The 19853-nt window shown below is 47.8% G+C and overlaps 1 protein-coding gene across 5 annotated transcripts in view; it reads left to right on the top strand.

Annotated features, from left to right (window-relative positions):
- CCM2 (CCM2 scaffold protein) overlaps positions 1-11342 on the top strand; it is a 95089-nt gene extending 83747 nt beyond the window's left edge. For 3 of the 5 annotated variants that reach the window (XM_045003805.1, XM_045003807.1, XM_045003808.1), the window contains exon 10: positions 1952-10743. In XM_045003805.1, the coding sequence (XP_044859740.1) occupies positions 1952-2232 (281 nt within the window). In that variant the 3' untranslated portion in view covers positions 2233-10743. Of the gene's footprint in view, positions 1-1951; positions 10744-10851 lie in introns of those variants that run through there. The other 2 variants (XM_045003809.1, XM_045003810.1) reach the window with 2 other exon arrangements.
- Positions 11343-19853: the final 8511 nt, after the last annotated feature.

The following is a 19853-nucleotide window of genomic DNA, read 5'->3' as shown; positions in this document are numbered from 1 at the left end:
AGATTCCCCTCCAACAGTGAGACAAAACTCAGAGAGCCCTGTAATCATTCCACAGGATCCACAAGTAGTCTTGCAAATTACGGAGATGCCTTAAGGCCCTGAGCGTGCTCCTTGGGAGGCTTACTGCAGGATCGTGACTCATGGGTGAACAAAATGGGGTTTCTCTTGCCAGGACCCAGGAGTTTGGCAATATGTTCCTCCTTGCAAGATTTGCTTCCTCCAGTGCCTACAGCAGAGCATTCCCCCACACTGATCAGGCTGATGCTGTTAACTCTTGTCTATGAAATACAGGCGAGTCTCATCTTACGTACATTTAACATGCACGAATTCAGCTTTGTGCGGTTGGCAAAAACAAAAAAAAGAGAAAAATAACAATTTAAATACTGTACCTGTAGTGCAGGCGATTCCGCCCGCCATTACACTCAATGTAATTTTGACTCTATGCGATTTTCACTTGACGCACTGACAGCGGAACCTAACCCCAGCGTAAGATGAGACTCACCTGTAAACAACCCCAAACTCTGGTCCTGGCTGGGGAAACTGCTTTGGAAATGGTCTTAAAATGCATAGACCTGGTTCAGTGCTGACTTCTACCCCATTGCAACTCCACCGGCGCCACTGGGACTGCCTCTGAGTCAGTGCTGAATTGGGCTGTTTGATTAGTGATTTGGGGGGATCTTTGCTTTCTGTATCCTCTTTTAAACAGCCTTTTGGTTCCTGTTTGTCTCAGGTCCTCTAGCTGTGGTTGTAGAAGGGCTCTTAGGATAGAGTCATGGTTGGACTCAATACTGAACCCTGTGAAAGGGTGGGACCTCCTTTTATACAGAAGGAATATATTGCCATGAGCTCAGGTTGGAAGACCTACCAAGAAATCAGCTCTGATGGAGAGGCCGAATGGCAGTCACAGACAATTGATTTTTGCTTTAAAACAATTAAGTTTGTCCCCATAACGAGCCTACAGCATGTAATTGCATGATCTCATTAGTTTACGGTGTTGGTCCCAGGATATTAGACACACATGGTTGGTGAGGTAATATCTTTTATCGGACCAACTTCTGTCTCTTTCACCAACAGAAGTTGGTCCAGTAAAAGATACTACCTCACTCACCTTGTCTGTCGAATCTCATTAGTATTCTCTCCCTCTCCCTGCCTCCTGTTTCTTGCATTTGCTTGTTGTGTCTGGTTTCAAACTAGATTGTACACTCTATGGGGCTGGCACTATACAGTCTAAACAATAACCAGGGGTATGCTGTTAAGTGTTCTTCAGCTGGCCAGGGGTCAGAGCTGCTCCGGATACCCCAAATCCTGCTGGTCAGGCTGGGAGAGATGTTTAATAGCTGCATGGGGACAAAGGTGGAAATAATTGGCGCTGGAGTACCTCTCTCTGAACCCGCAGGAGGTGGCAGCACTGAAAGGGGAGCCTTCTCCTGCAGACTGTGCAGAACTGAAGAGCTTGTGCTTGGGAGTACATTGTGTCAGATACAGAGCAGTTGTTCTTGACTCTTTTTTTTAACTCAGTAGTGCTCTACACTCCTCTGATCCCTTGCGTCTGAGGATCTCCTTGAGCTTTACTAACATGAGCTAATTAAGTGTCGCCACCCGTTTGTGAAGTAAGAAAGTGACCCCATTTTAGAGATGGGGAAGCTGCTGTAGCACAGGAGGTGACGTGACACCATCACACACGGTCACTAGTAGTTTGGGTGACTTGAGTTTTGGTTAAAACAAAAAACTCGGCTATTTGAGCCTCAGATATTGGGGGAGAGGAGATAGGATGAGTTCAGTTGCTACATCTTGACTTTCTTGGTGTCCTACAACCAAATCCTGAAGTCTTTACTTGGGCAAAGCTCTCCCTGATAAGAACATCACAAATATAGTCTTGATCAGTGTAACGTTGTCATGCTAAATGTATCAAATGACTAATTTTTCCTCCTTGTTTTATTTTCTGGGGAAGGCCTTAGACCGTTCATTCCTGAAAAGGACAGCCAACACTTTGAGAACTTCCTAGAAACCATCGGGGTGAAGGATGGCCGGGGAATTATCACAGACAGTTTCGGGAGGTACAGACGGACTCTGAGCACTACCTCCAATTCAACGACCAATGGGAATGGAGCCGCGGGGAGCTCGGATGACCAGTCTGCCCCTTCCGAGGGAGATGAGTGGGACCGAATGATCTCTGACATAAGCAATGACATTGAAGCTCTTGGCTGCAGCATGGACCAGGATTCATCATGAGACACAGCTGCGGGAGGGAGGATGAGAAGACAGCTCCTTTCAAAGGGGCTTTATTGTTCTCTTTCACCCCCATGTAGCAATTGCAGCAACGCTTGCTGCTGTCTTCCTGACCTTCCAGTCTCAAAGAGGCTCCAAGGATGAATTGGGATGTGATTATTTTTCCCGCCTTGTCAATGGCTTCACTGGTGCCCATTTTGTGATGGTGGCTGGTGCCCTCTTACTGTGAAGGCATGTGTGTGTCTTCGTGCAGGTGAGCGTGCTGTGTGAGAGGAAACCCGGGTTGGGTGATGGAACCGGAGTCCCTTCCTCTGACTTCTTAGAACTTTCTTTGGTTTTGTGTTTTCTTTGCTGGCGTCGCTCTGGAGTGATGCAACGAAGCTGAGGCAAGAAACTTGCATTGAGCAGTAACAGCTCACTGGGACCCGATGGCGGGTTTACAGTTTTGCACATGATATTCCTATTGTAACTCAGACTTTTTTTTTTAAATGAAGTTTACCACAATGTGAATAATTTAAACCTATTGTTGGTGTTGTCGAAACATTTCTAATCCGAACCTGAAGGCTGTCTGCTGCGATACTGACGTGATTGTTTTGTAGCGAAGGCCAACGTGGGCTGCTCTTCATTCGTCACAGAGGGAACTCTGCAGATGTGACCTCTGGGCTGTCCCCTTGCAGGAGGGGAGTCGGTAACCTTGGCCTTTCGCCTCTAGCACTCTGGTTCAAATTCAGCCCATAGTGCAGAGTAGGGCACGAGTGTTGGTGCATTTAGCGCTGTCCTAGTGGACAGTCTAGGTCTAAAACCAATCCTGCCATTCAGCATGGCTGGCAGTCTTTGCTCAGGAAAAACCTAGGACCTGAGGGAAATAGGAGATGGAACCACATTTTTACCTCTAGCAAAGTTATTGATTGGGCTAGTGTGTGTGTGCGTGTGCATGTGTGTGGTGAGAGCGCCTGTTGTGGCTCTTTGTGCTCTCTGGCCTGGGGCTACGTGGATTCACGTTTCCAGTGCTGCTAGCCCCTTAACCTTCACAAGCACAACTGTTCACTCAGTAAAAGCCGATCTCAATCCCAGTCCAGCACAAGTAGACGTGACAGGTTTCCTGCTGCTCCCCAGAGGAGGGCCCCATGGTGCATATATACCTCCCCAACACCTTTAGCATCTGTCCTCGCAAGGTGCTTGGGCACCTCCTGCAGGACTGACGCTGTTAGGGAGTTCAGGGCTCTGAGCATCTAGCAGGATTGACTCCAACAGATGGCGGTGAATTCAGACGTGAAGTGACAATAAATTTGTTCTATTGCTTAGAATTTCCCCTTTAAGGTTACAATAACCAGGAAATTCTCAGCCAGGTTGAGTTCAACATCAGTAGCTATTTGCATGGGGAGTGGATTTTGGTCACCCTTGAAGGGTGAGATAGTAACAAGTTAAACTGATAAAGTAAACTTTCTATGAAATTAGTGGGATGGATGTATAGATATCTAATGTACAGGTTGTATATATTATACAGGCAATTATAAATACACTTATTTTTTGTATCTGAATTCCATGCCATAATATCTATACTGGCCACTATAACTGACCTTCAAAGGAACATTTGGTTGATACTTCAGCCCTTTCAGTAGCAAAACCCTATTCATTCATGGACTCCAGAGGTTTCTTTCTTCACTCTTTTTTTTTTAAATATAATTGAAAGTAAATTAAAATCCCGTACTGGTGGCTGGGCATGTTAGCTTGTCAAGAATAGGACATCAAACAGAGCTGGCATTCTGTTCCCATGCATACTTCCACTGAAACAAGAGAGATCCAAAGTCTATTTTTCTGTGCTCAATACAGGACCCTGTGGCACAGTCATAAACTGACCTGGCTGAGGGATCTCCTCCTCTTCAAGACATCAGTTAACTTCACCTGGTTGCAGCATGCAGTTCTCCTTCCCTATAGTTCTGTTGGCCTGAAACTTCACTGGAATTCTTTACATTTTCAGTAACATCCACTGCCTGATATAAGGAAAAATGCCCATAGATGATGGTTCATTTTTATTTTTAGATAATATTCTTAGTCATTCCTTTTTCCTCAGTGTTGGTGAGATTAAAAGATAGGACCCTAAGATGACAATTTTAAAACCAAAAACCCAAAGGCAAAGCCATCCATGGTTGGATGGTTCAAAATTTCATTTTTTCTGAGCTAGAATGGCACTGTCCAGTGAAACCAGACGTAAGTGACTAGTAGGGAATTGACACACAGCAGTGGCTGAAGGGGACTTTTGATAAGAACCGAACTGTGCTTGGAGAATTTGAGGATGCTTTGGCGTGGTGTCCGAAGACAGAAAGCTGCTCAAGGATGGGATCTGGTAGGGATTCCTTACATACCTAATGTTTGCTTGCGCTTTTAAAAAACCCGTTTGGCAGAGCATAAACCATGAATGCTTTTGGTGAGAGTTTCTTGCTGCTGAAGTTCCCCAAATGTCTAGCTTCACCATGGAAAGAGACAGTCAGGCACCACAGAGGTTATTTTTGCTTTCTAATCATGTGATAAACACATGCAGCTCTTCCTGCAAAACAAGCCTTTGGCTCTAAAAGGTCATGGCCCTAGAAACTAGATGGAAACCGTTCTCAATCAGCGTGCCCATCCAATGTGGCGTTGTTCCCCAAGTATGTTTTGATTTTTGTCTAGTCCAGTATTTAGGGATATCCCAAGTGATATCAATTATTGTTCCAGCACTCGCAAGACACTTCTCCCCACCATTTGAAAGTGTTCCCTGATTCAGCTAATTTCCCTCTGCCCCTTCCCCATTTGTGTCCCGTTACTCCTTCCAAAAACACCTTAAACTATTCCTCCACCTTGATGTTTCTATCTCTCCATTACTCATAGACCATTATCACACCCGCCTTCCCCAAGTGCTATTCATCTAGCCACGCTAGCTACTCTTATTTTTCCCCCTGTATACCAGTCACTCCAGCCCCAGAATCATTTCTCTGCTCTTCTCTAACTTCTGGCCTACTTGCAGACCACCTTTCTGACCTCGCAGTGCCCAGAACTGAATGTAGTCTCCGGCAGGCAGCCTTACCAGAGCCTGCTGGCAGAGGCACTAAGATCTCCCTGGTCAGGGGCATTCTGAACATAGGCTAACTTCTGCCTCCATATCACACTGCAAGCTCCTGCTGTCCACTAGCAGCCCTGTGTCTCTGGGCATTACCGCTTTCTAGGGGTTCCCCTCCTGTTGTGCCTCTCCAGTGGGGGTTCCCCCTCTCCCCACATGTTAGCTTTGCATTTCAGCAGATTCAATCACCTGCCTCCTGCAAATGCTCTCACTATGCCTGTGCTGCAATTAGACACCCGCGGCTGGCCCATGCTGCCTGATTTGGGCTCGTGGGTCTCGGGCTGTGGGGCTGTTTAATTGCAGTGCTTGGGGAGCTCTGGGACCCTCCCACCTTGCAGGGTCCTAGAGCCCAGGGTCCAGCCCAAGCCCACACTGCAGTGAAATAGCCCTGCAGCCTGGGCCAGCTGCGGGTTTTTAATCGCAGTGTAGACATCCCCTCACGAAGCACAGCCTGTTTTAAATAGGGGAGTTGGAGCAGGAAGCACACGGCTGCTCCCTAAGCTGGCTGCCTTCAATTACTTGGTTTCTGCTACCCTTGGCACTTGGCATACACTACGGCATGGGTGTCCTGGAGCCCTGTGACCTACAAGGGGAGGACTGAACCCGTCAGTGGCAGGTTTGTATTGCTGGGAGTGTCTAACCAACAGGAACGTTCAAGTCACCAAAGAACATGTCAGATCTATTGTGTGCACTTTTTTATTTGTATACAAAAATGATGGCGAGCTTGTGTGCAGCAGCTGCAGCTCTTGGGCTCCTGGTTCATGACCAGTGCTGCCCTCCATCCTCTCAAAGCTTGGCTGTCCCTGCATTACAACCACCGCTTGTCTCTCAGCCCCCTCTTCGCAGCACGCACGCGCGCGTGTGTCCGTGTACACACCCGTGTGCACACGGACACAGAGGAGAAAGGAGTGTTGGAAAGAGCTGGAGTAGCACCACACGAGTGGTCCCGGTGTTGGTGCGCTTTCCCCTCGGACCACAATCATTCTCTTTTACGCTGAAAGGAGCATCTATTCTGGTGCTTTCCACCTCTCTTTACAATTGTGCTTTTCTGGGAAAGAAATGGATAGGAAATTGCAATTTCTGACTGAATGGTCTGTTTAAGAATTGAGTTCAAATACAGAATTGACTCTGTATAATTTTGAGAGGCAGACGATATCAAGAAAACCTTCTACATCTTGACTGCCTAGTACGGTTGTAACCTTGTTTAGGTACGGGGAAGAAATTGGGTTGTTGCTACACCCTTAAAGCTCTACCTGTTTTAGCTTATGTAATGGTATTAAGTCTAAAACACTTCTGCAATGACTTCCTCATCTTTGTCTTCTGTCAGTTTCCAGGGTTCTTCTTAATGCAATTGGGACTAAGTAAAAGCCATTGCTGATTTACCTTAGGCTAGTTTTCTGTACAGAAGAGAGCCTTTCTATTCTTCAGAAGCCCTAAGATGACAGTGACGTGATTACTTTCTACATGGATCATTCTTACAGTTTCCATCAACTTAAGAGAGGCTTTCAAACCCAGGAACATAAAGTTAAATCCATATATTCTGTAGGCACCTAACGGGGGCTGCATTTTCAGGAATACTGGGCACCAGTGTTTCCCATTGACCTCCCCTGGGACTACGGCATGCACAGCACTCGAAAAGCTTGCCACTTCTTCAGGAGTCTAACTTCTGATTTTTGAAAAGGTTGGAAAAACATCAGAGAAGTAAAGGGGAATTGACATGAGCTCTTGCAGCAGAGGTATGCTTTCTCTGCGGATGGTAAAACGGTCAGGTGACCGAGACTGCAGTGAGATCTGTCCGGCACAATAAAATTGTAGCCTGACATTTGTCTTGATGCAGTGTTACATCAGTACATGGTAGCATCATCAGGTCATGATGCGACAGCTTTGTGTATTGAAGTGAAGCCAGGACAGCATGTCAGGATGCCCCAAATTTGGGACAGTTAAAGTAGCATCCTGCAAATTAAATGTATAGGACAGATGAATGGAAAACTGAGGCTGCTGTGCCCTGTTGGATGAATTCCTGGACATCTGGCAAGTCCCACAGCATGCGCCCAAACAACAGAAAAGCAGGCTTCTCTTGCTGTGCACAACTATGTCTTGATGTTGGATTTTCCAAACTCTTCTATTGGGGAAACATTTTGACTGGGCCAATCTATCTCTGGTGTAACTTTATTGTCTTCAGTGGAGTTACTCCATGGATTAATAATTCCCCTCAATTTTTGTACTAGTTTCCAAGATTTAGGATCTTTCATTCAAATGTGATGCTTTTAGATTCTAAGCTAACTGGAATATCAAGAAATGTGTATAGCTTTGCCACAGGCCCATGAGCCAGGCCTCAGTTTCCCCTTTTTAACTCTATAAATCAGTCCTGACTCACTTTGCCTTCAATAATCCCTTATTCATGGGAGCTTCATTCATTAATAACCAATAACTAACTTAAAGAAATAGTCCCAGGTCTCCATTTCCTTCTTACCAGAATTGCCAGTGTCTTCTCGCCTCTTCTCATCAGAAAACTGCCAGCAGCCCCCTGGCCTTCCCAGACTCAGCTGCTTCACCCCGTCCATGCTGGGCCTCAGTCTCTACTTGCTCCCTCTATGGGGTATGTGTCTCCTGGTCAGTGTGCTCCTCCCCTTGCTGCTCCCTTCCCAGGAGCCAGGCTCAAACTGCAGGTGCCTCTGCTCTTGAGGCAAACACCAGCTCTCTTCCTGGAGCTTCCTGACAGGAGCTCCCCTTCTCCTGGGACTCGGACAGTTCTCTTGGGGCTCTCACTGTCAATCTAAGCGCTCATTCAGGGCTTATTCCCAGAGAGGCCTAGTCCTCCTCTTGTGGGTTCCTCCAGGCTGCATCAGCTGCAGGGCTTCTCTAGAGAGCATCTCCCCTCCCTGGGTGACTTCCTGTTATACAGTAGTAGTCTCCTCCTAACACAGCTGCTCCATTTCTAATCCGTTAAAGGGGCCCCACCTGGATCACCTCAGGCTCCCAGGTGTTCCCCACAGAGTCGTCATGGGCCAGCTAGGCCCTGATACTCCCTGAAGAGCCTCTGGCCCCATGACAAGCTTCTAATGTGACCCCATGAGATGGGGAGGGAGGATTTTTATATCCCAAGCAGGCTGCTCTGTGCCTAGCACATTCTGCTGCATCAATACTGTCTTGCTGCCACCATCTTCTGACTAGACAGGACATCCTCCAGGCATTGTTGGCTCTCCTCCTTGATCGAGAGATACTGCTCTGTCCACTTTCAGCTGTCGCTGGCCTGGTGGAAGCTCTCCTGTGGAGCAGATGGAGTTACATGGGATTAAATTCTTCCCCAGTGTGTCTGTAATGCCACCTAAGTTCCCACTGAAGGCCTCTTTGGAGTGGCTTAGTCCTCTCTGCTGTGGCACTGGCATGCTACCCTGGGAGTGGGAGCCTTTCACCATTGACTGGCTTCACGAAGAGGCTTTCTGTGATATGGGGCCTGATGAGGAACGTTGCACTAAATGGGGCATGTCTGGGGTTCATTTTGGGGCAAAGCGCGTGTGACAAGCCCCAGGGAGGGAGCAGGTGGGAAAGTGTTTGCCTGAGCTGAATGACTGACTGCATTTTGTCATTAATTAGCCTACAGTGCGTTTATTTTAGTTCAACACCATGATGCCATAAGTCAGGATTTCCCCAGTGCTCACCTGCTGATGCTTACTGTGTTGGCACCTTAACGGCAGGGTCTCCAGGCCTGCTGATGCCAAAGACGTGTTAATTGAAAAATATACGCGTGTTCTGAATGAGTTCTTAAATTGATCAGACAGCTTTGTGTCCCCTGTTTGGCTAGTAACTAGCCGGCAGGCCCATGGCAGGGTGGAACAATACGGCAGCCCACATGTAAAGTCGCCAATTTCTATGTGTGACTCTGAATGTCTGAGATCAACTGGGCAAAACACAAATTCACATCCTTGCAACCTAAAGAAGTAAGATGCCAGAAGGTGCGTGAACTTGGAGGTTGAAATTAAACGTTGTGGTTTCTTTTCAGGTTAACAAGTTCACCTTTTGCCTGTCTTCTGGTTAAATTGGCATCATTGTGCGTTTCAGCTCTGTGTAACCCAATCTTTCCTATGCCGGGGGAGCAAGGCATTTTAGCTTCTTGGTTAGTGTTATGTTGGAGAGCACTGCTGTTAAAGGGGACACAGTTGATCTTACTCAATGGGTAGGTGCAAGGCGGTGGTGTGGGAAACCCATGGTAATAACATGCTTTTAACCTTTCCATTGGATGCAGGCCTCTTGTGGATGCCTGTTAAATATTCCTGCAGGATTTGTGCATTGCAGTACAGATTTTTTTTTTATCAGCACAAAACATTGGTACAATGCTAAATCCATCAATTCTTCAGAAACGGGGGATGTGAGAGCATTTATCCAGAGTCTTTATGTAGTTTGAGTTCTTAGTGCCTTTTTATATATTCACTGTTTGGAAAGAAATGAAGTTTAACAGTCATTGAAGATTTGTGAAAATAAAATCATATTTTTGAAACAATTGTATAATGAAATCTATAAAAGACAGATCAGCTGCAGTATTTTTTATACTTTATTCATTGGGAGACGTGACTTAATTCTGGTATTAACTGTGTTAATTGTAGCTTTCAGTTTAGCCAGTGGGTGAGCAATGGGTGCTTCGTCCCAGACAGGCCCAGAGTGATTCTTAAGCACATCAGACCCTTGGTCTACCAGTAAAAGACACGTCTCTTTCCCTTTTCATTCAAAGATTTTTGGTTGGACTATGAAGCCAACCAAACTACCAAAGATCCAGTTGAGTTTCGTACATTAAAACGGGGACTTTGCATGTTTGAAGTATGTTTTTACCTTGTGATGATCTTTGCCTTGGTTTCATCCCAACATCATTTTTATGCTGGTGTTTTTGTATGTATGCTTTTATGTATGGAGTATTTGTTACAGGTAAATATAATTCTGCACCTGATGCTTATTCTGGTCTTTCATGCAGTGTGCTGTCCTCTGTCTGAATTCAGTGTTTGTCCTGGACAAGATACACTCAGGGGAAGTGTTGTTTCTCTCTGGCTTCCTGGGCTTAGCAGAAAGCACCTTTGTCCAGCTTCAGCCCAAAGAATCACAGCCCTGGTCCGATCCAGAGCTCATAGAAAGCTGCTGGAAAGTGTCCTATTGACTGCAGTGAGCTTTGGAAAAGGCCCTGAGAGACTGAGCTGTGTTACCTGGATGGCCGCAGTAGACAGCGCAAATGATTGGTCCTTGAGTTGTGGGGAAGAGGAGACCGGCTCGCTGTTACTAATCTATTCCCAAAGCTAAACGCTCTGCCCCTATCTCCTCATGCTATGCAGATACCACCACATGCAGCATCAGTGACCTCCTTGCCTCTTCCCTACCGCCTGCCTTTTACTAATGTAATGGAGAAGAACATGTATAGAATGGAACTAATAAAATACAGATTCCAGGTGCTCCCGGGTGACAACTGCCTGCCCTGCCCTGCCCCGCCCCGGCGGTTCCAGAAACGTCCGAGTCTGGCAACATTCTCCTCTTTTCCCCAGGACGGGCGGCTGCTGCGCTCTCTGGTGAGCTGCTGAAGCCCTTGGGTCATGGAAGTCTGAGAGAAACAGGAGCCCATCAAGTCAGTTTCTGCCAAAGCAGCTAGTTCTTCTTCGAGTTCCTGGTCTAATCTTACACTCAAGCCGTTGAGCTTCTCCTGACGCCGGTAATAGACTATTGCCCAGGCTGGTGTGTGGTGGCGTTGTAGTTTTCCCAAGATAATCTGCCTATGTATCCCGTATGCGTAGTTGTTCCATTAGTGAAATCCTCTTCCCCTTTTGGTGTCCACACCCCTCGGTAGTTGCAGACAGCCCTCACATAGCCACTCTATATGGGCTTAGCACTTTGCCTGCAGAACTCAGTCCCCTGAGCCTCGCTGATGCTGGTCTCTGTCCAGCTTGTCCATGTCTTTCTGCTAATGTAGGGGCCAGAGCTGAATACAACATTCCCCCAGGGGCTGCTGCAGAACAGCAGAGAGAGGGCTGAGTCCCTGTCACCTCTGTGCTACAATGATTTTACCTCCACTCCGCACTGGCTTCTCCTGGAGTTGTTTGCAAACTCGTCTAATGTGCTGCTTCCTGGTATTGGATCTAGCTCTGCTCCAGGGGATGGCTTCCCTGATCTGTCCCTCCCCTTGGGCAGGTTCTGATGATTTCTCCTGCTGTGCATTTTTTTCCACGCTGAATTTCATTTTTATTTTGTGCCCCCTGCTTTGTAATTCAAGGGCCTGATGAATCTGTCCTCACTAACAGCTGCAGCTCTTCTCGCTATAGTATTGACTCGGAAGTCTAACAGGCTGCATTGTTCTGCTTTTAAATCAGTAATGCAGATCTAAAAGAAGGGTCTCATCACACAGCTGTGGGACCCAGCGTTAGCCACTGTCCCTCTTCCACTTGCCACAAGCCATTTATTTTCAGTGTCAGCCAGTTTTTTGGTCTATCTACCTGTTTCTACCAAGCCAGAACCAGTGGCAGTGTTTGAGTAAACCCACGTATTACCTGCCAGCGTTCCCCTTGTCCACTAACTCTAATTATGTCCAAGCAAGCGCGATGTAGCCATTATCCACCCATTCTGCCTGCTGCTCACCCTCCAGCTGTTCAGTGAATCGTGGCCTAGTGAACAGAGCCATGGACTGAGACTCAGGAGAGTTGGCTTCAGTTCCTAGCTCTGCTGCTGACCTGCTGGGTGACCTGGGACAAGTCCCTGCCCGGTGCCTTGGTTTCCCCATCTGTGAAATGGGGATAAAGGAGGTGTCTTTGAGCTCTGCTGATTAGAGAGAGGGGTGGTTGTTAAATACTTTGGAAAGGCAGAAGAGTATTTGTTCATTTATTTTACTAGCAATAGAAATGTCAGAAGCCCGGCACCAAGAAGCCCAAGTCCCAGCTCCTATTGATGTTAGAGGAGTTATGTGATAGTGAGTGGAAGCTGGCAACTTAATTCACTTAGACTGGGATTGTCAAAGCAACCTCGAGCGTTCCAGGCCGTCTAGTGCCAGGATCCCACTTCCGATCTCAGTGAAATTTGGTCTTTTCAGTGGCTTTTCTCTAACCTCTCCCTGTTTCCCCTGCTCTTGGAAATGCCATGGACACTACTTTGATTTAGCTCATCTAGTTCATAACCTTCGGTTGAATATCATCCTAACAACTGATAGGCACACACTGAGCAGACTGGGCTTGTGAGGCTTGTTTAACGCCTTGCCCCAGAGCTGCCTTTGCTGAGGGGGCAAAGGGCTTTTTCTAGCTGTGTTGAATGGAAACGGGGCTGGTATCAATGTCATAGAATATCAGGGTTGGACGGGACCTCAGGAGGTATCTAGTCCAACCCCCTGCTCAAAGCAGGACCAACACCCACTAAGTCATCCCAGCCAGGGCTTTGTCAAGCCTGACCTTAAAAACCTCTAAGGATGGAGATTCCACCACCTCCCTAGGTAACCCATTCCAGTGCTTCACCACCCTCCATGTGAAATAGTGTTTCCTAATATCCAACCTAGACCTCCCGCACTGCAACTTGAGACCATTGCTCCTTGTTCTGTCATCTGCTACCACTGAGACCAGTCTAGATCCATCCTCTTTGGAACCCCCTTTCAGGTAGTTGAAGGCAGCTATCAAATCCCCCCTCACTCTTCTCTTCTGCAGACTAAATAACCCCAGTTCCCTCAGCCTGAGCTCTCCCTTCGCTTCTGGGAGATGTGTATGGATAAAGGGCACTAGCTCCACCATGGCACCAGTTTTCTGGGAAGGGGAGAGAAGAGGATGGCTTCAAACATGGGAGATTTCTCAGCCTGAGCTGCATCGTACAAGGCTGAGGACCCAGAGTAACACTTCTGGGCCGAGTACAGAGCTAGGTACAGAGCCAGGTGCAAGCTCTGAGCGAAGGCGCTAGCGGATGGTCCATATGATACACTGCTTCCAGGGTAGGTCTGTCCTGTCAGCTAGTAGCAAGACCCGTGTGAATGCTCAGTGAGCTCCTAGCTTTGCTCACCCTCCAGCTGGCCCAATCCTAATGTCCACTTCTGGACTTCAGCATTTGCACTGCAAGTTCCTCAGGGTGGGGGTCTTGCCTTGCTGCAGTGGGTATCTGCTCCGGGAGTCATGTGCACTGCTTTGGTGCAGGACCCTGGGGCTCAAGGTGGCTGTGACTGGGGTGCCCTTGGTTGGGAAGTGCCTGGGCACAGGGAAGGGTAAGGATGCTCTGCCTTTCTGGCCTTTTCCCTCTGACACTAGGGACACAGTGGGGATACACTTTGAACTGATCCAAATCTTCAACCAGAACTTGAATAGTCAAAGAAGTTTTCTCCAGCCTAGACTGAGTTAGGTTCGTGCTGGTGTAGACCCTTCTTCAGGGCATTCATGGCTACTTAACCCCTCTAGGCATCAGCGTTCAGGTGCTAGGAGAAACCTTTAGGCAAACATGTGTCCTATACCCAAAACAGCACTAGGGGCAACCACACATCTACCAAACAGGCAGGTATGAGAGGGGGGAGCTCTTTTAAAGGGAGACATCACAGGTGAGGGGATGATCTGGAAAAGGCTGGGTCTGCTGCTGACTATGGAGAATCCTAAATCTTGCTACTTAAATGCAGAAACCTGGAGCGGGAGGCAGCTGGTTAAATTGCTGCTGTTGTAACTAGCAGCGTAAGAATGGATCAGACCAATGGTCCATCTAGCCCAGTGTCCTGTCTTCTGCTAGTGGCCAAGGCCAGGTGCCCCAGAGGGAATGAACAGAACAGGCAATCACTGAGTCATCCATCACCTGTTGTCCACTCTCAGCTTCTGGCAGTCAGAGCCCAGGGAGCGCATCCCTCACCATCTGGGCTAATAGTCATTGATACTCCTGTCCTCCATGAACTGATCTAGTTCGTTTTTGAACCCTGTTATAGTCTTGGCCTTCTCACTGTCCCCTGGCAAGGAGTTCCACAGATTGACTCTGCATTCTGTGAAGCAGTGCTGCCCTATGTGTGTTAAACCTGCTGCTTATTAATTTCATCAGGTGCCCCGTGGTTCTTGTGTTATGAAAAGGGGGTAAAATATCACTTCCTTATGCACTTCCCCTCCTGGTTTTATAGACTTCTCTCATGGCCCTCTTTATTTGTGTTTTTTTCCAACCTGAAAAGTCCGAGTCTTTTTAATCTCTCCTCCTAACTTGCATGCAACTTTGCTAGCATGTGTGGCAAGACCGAGAGGTGGGACACAGTTAACTCCTGTGGCTAGCAACAAAATTAACCTGTTCCTCCGCTTCCAGGAGAGGTTGTGCCATATTTCCCAGTCCAGGAGGCAATGGAAGGGGGGTCCAGCAGACAGGACCCTGGCCTGGGCAGCAGCAGTTGGGGGTTCTATTCCCCCCTGTCGTCCTGCCTCTCTTGCGTGGGTCTGGAAGTCACACCGTAGGGCAGCCCTAACGCTGGACAGATTGAGGTGGAGATCAGCTCTAACCAGGGCTGGTGTTACCATGAGGTGAACTGAAGCAGCCGTAGGGTGACCAGACAGCAAGTGCAAAAAATCGGGATGGGGGGGGGTTGGGATAATTGGTGCTTTTTCTTATATAGGCTCCTAATATTGGGACTGTCCCTATAAAATTGGGACATCTGGTCACTCTAGGCGGCCGCCTCAGGTGCCAGCCTGGGGGGGGGGGGGGGCACCACTAGGACCCAGAGTGTAGAAAATTGTCTGCCGCTGGTGCATATGTATTCTCTGCTCTAGATGCACAGAGATGGTGGAGTGCTGTGCCGGAGGAAGGAGGGCACAAGAGACAGAGCAGGCAGGCAGGAAGGTGAGAGGGAATAACAGAAAGCAATAGGAGGTGCAGGGAGAGAGAGAAGGAGCCGCCTCTTATGTACCTCTCTAGCACTGCCAGGAGCCTGGACTGATTAACACCAGCTTCTCAGGGAGCTTCCTGTTTCCTGCTGCTTCCCTGAACCTGCTTGAGGAGAACTGGCAGTTAACTGAAGTAGTAGGAGCCAGTTAGGCCCGTAAGACACTGATATCTTCCCTCACTCCAGGCCCTGCAAGCAGCCTGCTTATTTGTCCCCTTCAGTTGAGTGTTGAGAGCCACTATAGCTGGCACAGAACAGCCGTCATGAGTGAAAGAAGAAAATGCCCCTCTGGGGCAGCATTCAGAAAAAACAAGCAAGCAAAGGAAGCTTTTCTATCTAAGCAGGAAGGAGCTCTCCTGAGATACATAGACACAAATGTTCATGGTGAGCCTTCCGGCCCCAGTGAGGATGTGAGTGGTGAGGAGATGCCTGATCTTCCAGTTAGTCAGAGTGCAGGTGACCTGGCAGCTACTGCAGCATCCATATCTCCATCTCAAATGGATGTAACCATGCACATTCCTGAAGAACAGTGTAGATCAGAGAAGAGTGTGGTGGAGGCACAAGAAACAGCTGCTGCTGAGTTTAGTTCCTTAAGTCTAGATGATCCAGGACTGTGGACCCACTTGAGCAGTAGCCTGAGGGACTTCCTCGCACTGCATGGGCCACAGCAAGTGAAAAACTTCATGTTCCCCAAAGACAATAAAAATAGAAGTTTCCATCCAACACATTACTGGTGTGAAATCCCCAATGGTAACAAAGTGGAGAGTCCATGGCTTATGTACTCAAAAACCCAGAATGCTGCATACTGGTTTTGTTGCAAACTCTTCCAGTCTAATGTTCCAGCCACATTGGGTTGTACAGGAACAAAGGAAAAATCTGGCATGCCATGAAAAGGCAGCAAATCACCAGAGAGCATTCCATAGGTGGAAAGAGCTTGAGATGAGACTAAGGTTAAAGGCCACCGTAGATGATCAGCATCAAGAGAAGATTGCATCAGTGTCTCTTTACTGGCAAAATGTTCTGAAAAGGCTCATTGCCATTGTGAGAATGCTTGCTACCCAAAACCTAGCACTGTGTGGCACTTCAGATCAGCTGTATGTGCCAAACAATGGCAACTTCCTTAAAATTGTGGAGCTGATGGCTGAGTTTGATACTGTACTTCAGGAGCATCTAAGAAGAGTCACCATCCAAGAAATGTACACACACCAATACCTGGGAAAAACGATTCAAAATGAGATCACACAGTTACTGGCAACAAAAGTCAAACAGAAGATTGTGGCAGATCTGAAGTCAGCAAGCTATTACTCTGTTATTCTGGACTGCACACCTGACATCATCCATATGGAACAAATTACTTTAATGGTGAGTTTTGTAACGACAACAGAACCTAGTGAAAATGTCCCTGCAATGGTGACTGTTAGAGCATTTTCTAGAATTTATTGACATTGATGATACTACAGGAGCTGGTATGACAAATGTGCTTTAAAAAGCTGGAAGATACGGGAATTGTGATAGCTGACATGAGAGGTCAGGGCTATGATAATGGTGCCAACATAAGAGGAAAGAACAGAGGAGTGCAGACACGGATCTGAGAGTTAAACCTTCGAGCTTTTTTTGTCCTTTGCAGTTCTCATTCATTGAATTTGGTGGTCAGTGATACAGCATCAGCTTCTAGTCAGGCTGCCAATTTTTTTAATGTAATTCAAACCCTCTATGTATTTTTCTCTGCATCAACTCATCAATGACAAATTTTGAAGCAACATCTGGGAACATCGTCTCTGACACTGAAACCACTGAGTGCCACACGATGGGAAAGTCGAGCGGAGGTGATAAAGCCTATCAAACACCAAATTGGGAAGATAGATGATGCCATAGTTGCCATTATGGAGGATAATGCTAGGACAGGAACTGTTTGGGAGAAAGGTGGCAGAGGGAAATGGAATCATGAGAAACATACATAACTTCAAATTTCTAGTGTTGTGGCATGACATACTGTTTGAAAGCAAGAGACCCACAGGTGTTGACCTTGATATATCTGGAGCAATGGAACAACTGGACAAAGCAAAGCCACACCTACAGTCTTACCGGTCAGATGAGGGATTTCAAAACATTCTGAAGCGTCCGCTGAAGTTGGCAGAGGAACTTCACACTGAGGCTATTTTCCCACCCATTCAAGAATACAAGAGTCACCGAAGAAGACGACATTTTGATTACGAGGCACGGGATAATCCCATAAGAGACCCCAAACAACAATTCAAAGTTGAATTCTTTAACCAGATGCTAGATTGTTCAATGCAGTCAGTTGAACACTTCATGCAGCTCAAGGAACACAGCAGTGTATTTAGGATGTTGTATGATATTCCAAAACTCCTCACTATATCTGAAGACCTACACCAGCAATGCAGGGCACTAGAGACAGTGTTGACACATGATGACATGTGCGATATTGATGCAAGTGATTTAGGTGGTGGTCTGAAAGCCCTTTCAAGATACGTTTCATCAGGATCAATGCCAAAGGCTGTTCTGGAATATGTGCGCACAAATAAGATGACCACCCTCTTTCCAAATGCTTTCGTTGCTCTGTGCATTCTTCTAACACTTCCTGTAACAGTTGACAGTGGAGATCGCAGCTTCTCCAAGCTGAAGTTAATAAAAACACATCTACTCTCCACAATGACCCGAGAGGCTGGTCGGCCTTGCAACCATCTCAACAGAGCATGAGCTGGCTCAGACTGTGGACCTTCAGGAAGCAGTTCAAATCTTTGCAACCAAGGAGGCACGGAAAGTACCACTCTGATTATTCAAATAGATCAAAATGCCAGCTGCCTGGCTCTCTTGTAGTTCTAAGGTTCCCAGCTTTGTACTTAGGGACCAACTTAACCCTACAACAGCTGCAGTTGAACAGCAAGGTCCAGCCTCCTGCTGTGTTTCACTTCTAGCATGACAGGAGCAGGTAGACTCCAACCCCCCTTAGGCCTGGGTCCCACTGCAGGGGGGGGGCAGTTGTGGGGATGGATTGGGATATCGGCCCTGTCTGTTAGATATTAAAATGAGATTCAAACGTGTTGCACCGGGAACCAGAGTCCAGCCAGTAACTTGCTGCTCATGTGGACTGGACTTGAGCCAGGGCCCATGAAAGAGGCCATGTCACTATGTAGCATTCAGCAACCCCCCTCCTCACTCATCACCACCACTAGCAAGTGTGGGATGCCCCAAGTTCCTCTCAGGCTGGTGCCTGATCACCTGCACGGCCAGTGCTGCAGGAGCCCGTTTTCCCAGCCTACAAAAATTCAAGCTTTGGAAACTTTCCCATCCCCAAGTGGGATGAATGGCAAGTAACATTTTCAGGAGCTGAAATCTAAAAAAGTTAAACCAGTGCTTTGACTTTAACCAGTTTCAGTGTAGCAGCCGTGTTAGTCTGTATCCACGAAAAGAACAGGAGTACTTGTGGCACCTGAGGGATGAACATATTTATTTGAGTATAAGCTTTAACCATTACTTTAAAATAGGGGTGGGAGGTGTACCCTGCTTAGCTTAAATTTTGAAGCAAAAGGTTGTCTCAAGTCAGGGAAAAAAACCAAACACAATTTTATTTTGAAAGTGTAAAAAAAAAAGTAAAAAATCCCGCTTTTTTTTTTATCTCAAAGCTTTGCATCAGGAAATTCTTCAGACCCACCCCTTTTGGTTTCAACAGCTTAGACTTTTTTTTTTTTAAATGCCCAACTCTCCCCTGCAGTGTGGTGGAGAAGACAGCCGTGCAGAAGGGGTGTGGGGGTGGGAATGGAGAGCAGGCAGGTTCCCCTTGCCCCCGCTGTGGCCTCTACTGGGAACAGCAGGCTCAGCAGTTCTGGGGAGTGTGGAGTCAGCAACCACCCGCCCCAACAAGCCTTTCATCTCTCGGAGCTGCAGAAAAAGCTGTTTTTGCAACTAAACAAACTTTCAGGCCTTCAAAAACCACAGCCTGCTGCTCGGGCAGGGGCAGGGGGGTGAGGGCAGCCAGAGCCCCCTGGCTGAAGGCAGCAGCCATCAACCCATGGGGGAGTAGGTTACCACTTTACATACTGGGGACTCAAGCTGGGAACTGGCCCATGAGGCAGTGTGGCCTGGTGGATAGAGCACTAGACTGGGACTCAGACGTGGGTTCTAGTCCTGGCTCTGCCACTGGCCTGGTGAGTAGCTTTGGAAAAGCCTCAGTTTTCCCACCTATAAGTGGGGCTAATGATCCTGAGTCTGAGGGTGGAAAAGTGCTATGTCAGAGCTACTCGAGGTACAGGCCCAAGGGGGCTGGTATTGGGGGGAGGGGGGAAAGCAGTGCCCATGCCAGGTGAGGGGTTCAGAGAACTCAGATAGTTCCCTTGAGCAGTAATAAGAATGGGCATTGGGGGATGAATTTAGAAACAAGCCTCAGCGGCAGAGGGCAGCTCTAGGCTGCCCCAAAGCACGAGCGCCGTGGGCTAGAGGGCCGGGCATCCTTCATGCACCCCTGCAGCTGTGCTGGGCTCTTGGGCCCCAGTGTCAGCAGGGGACGAGAGGGTGGGGTGGTGCCCGAGGCGGGGGTGAGCCTGCCAGCTCCCTGCAGGGGAGGGGAAGAATTCTGGGGTCAGCGGCTGGGTTCCATGAGCCCCAGCTCGCAAGCAGTGGAGATGGAGCAGGCCCAGCTCCACCCCCAACAGCCTGTGTAGTTCTCACTTG

The sequence above is a fragment of the Mauremys mutica genome, chromosome 2, assembly GCF_020497125.1.
Source record: "Mauremys mutica isolate MM-2020 ecotype Southern chromosome 2, ASM2049712v1, whole genome shotgun sequence".
Lineage (NCBI taxonomy): Eukaryota > Metazoa > Chordata > Testudines > Geoemydidae > Mauremys > Mauremys mutica.
The sequence above is the reverse complement of the archived record's forward strand: the minus strand, read 5'-3'. Positions and strand labels throughout refer to the sequence as shown.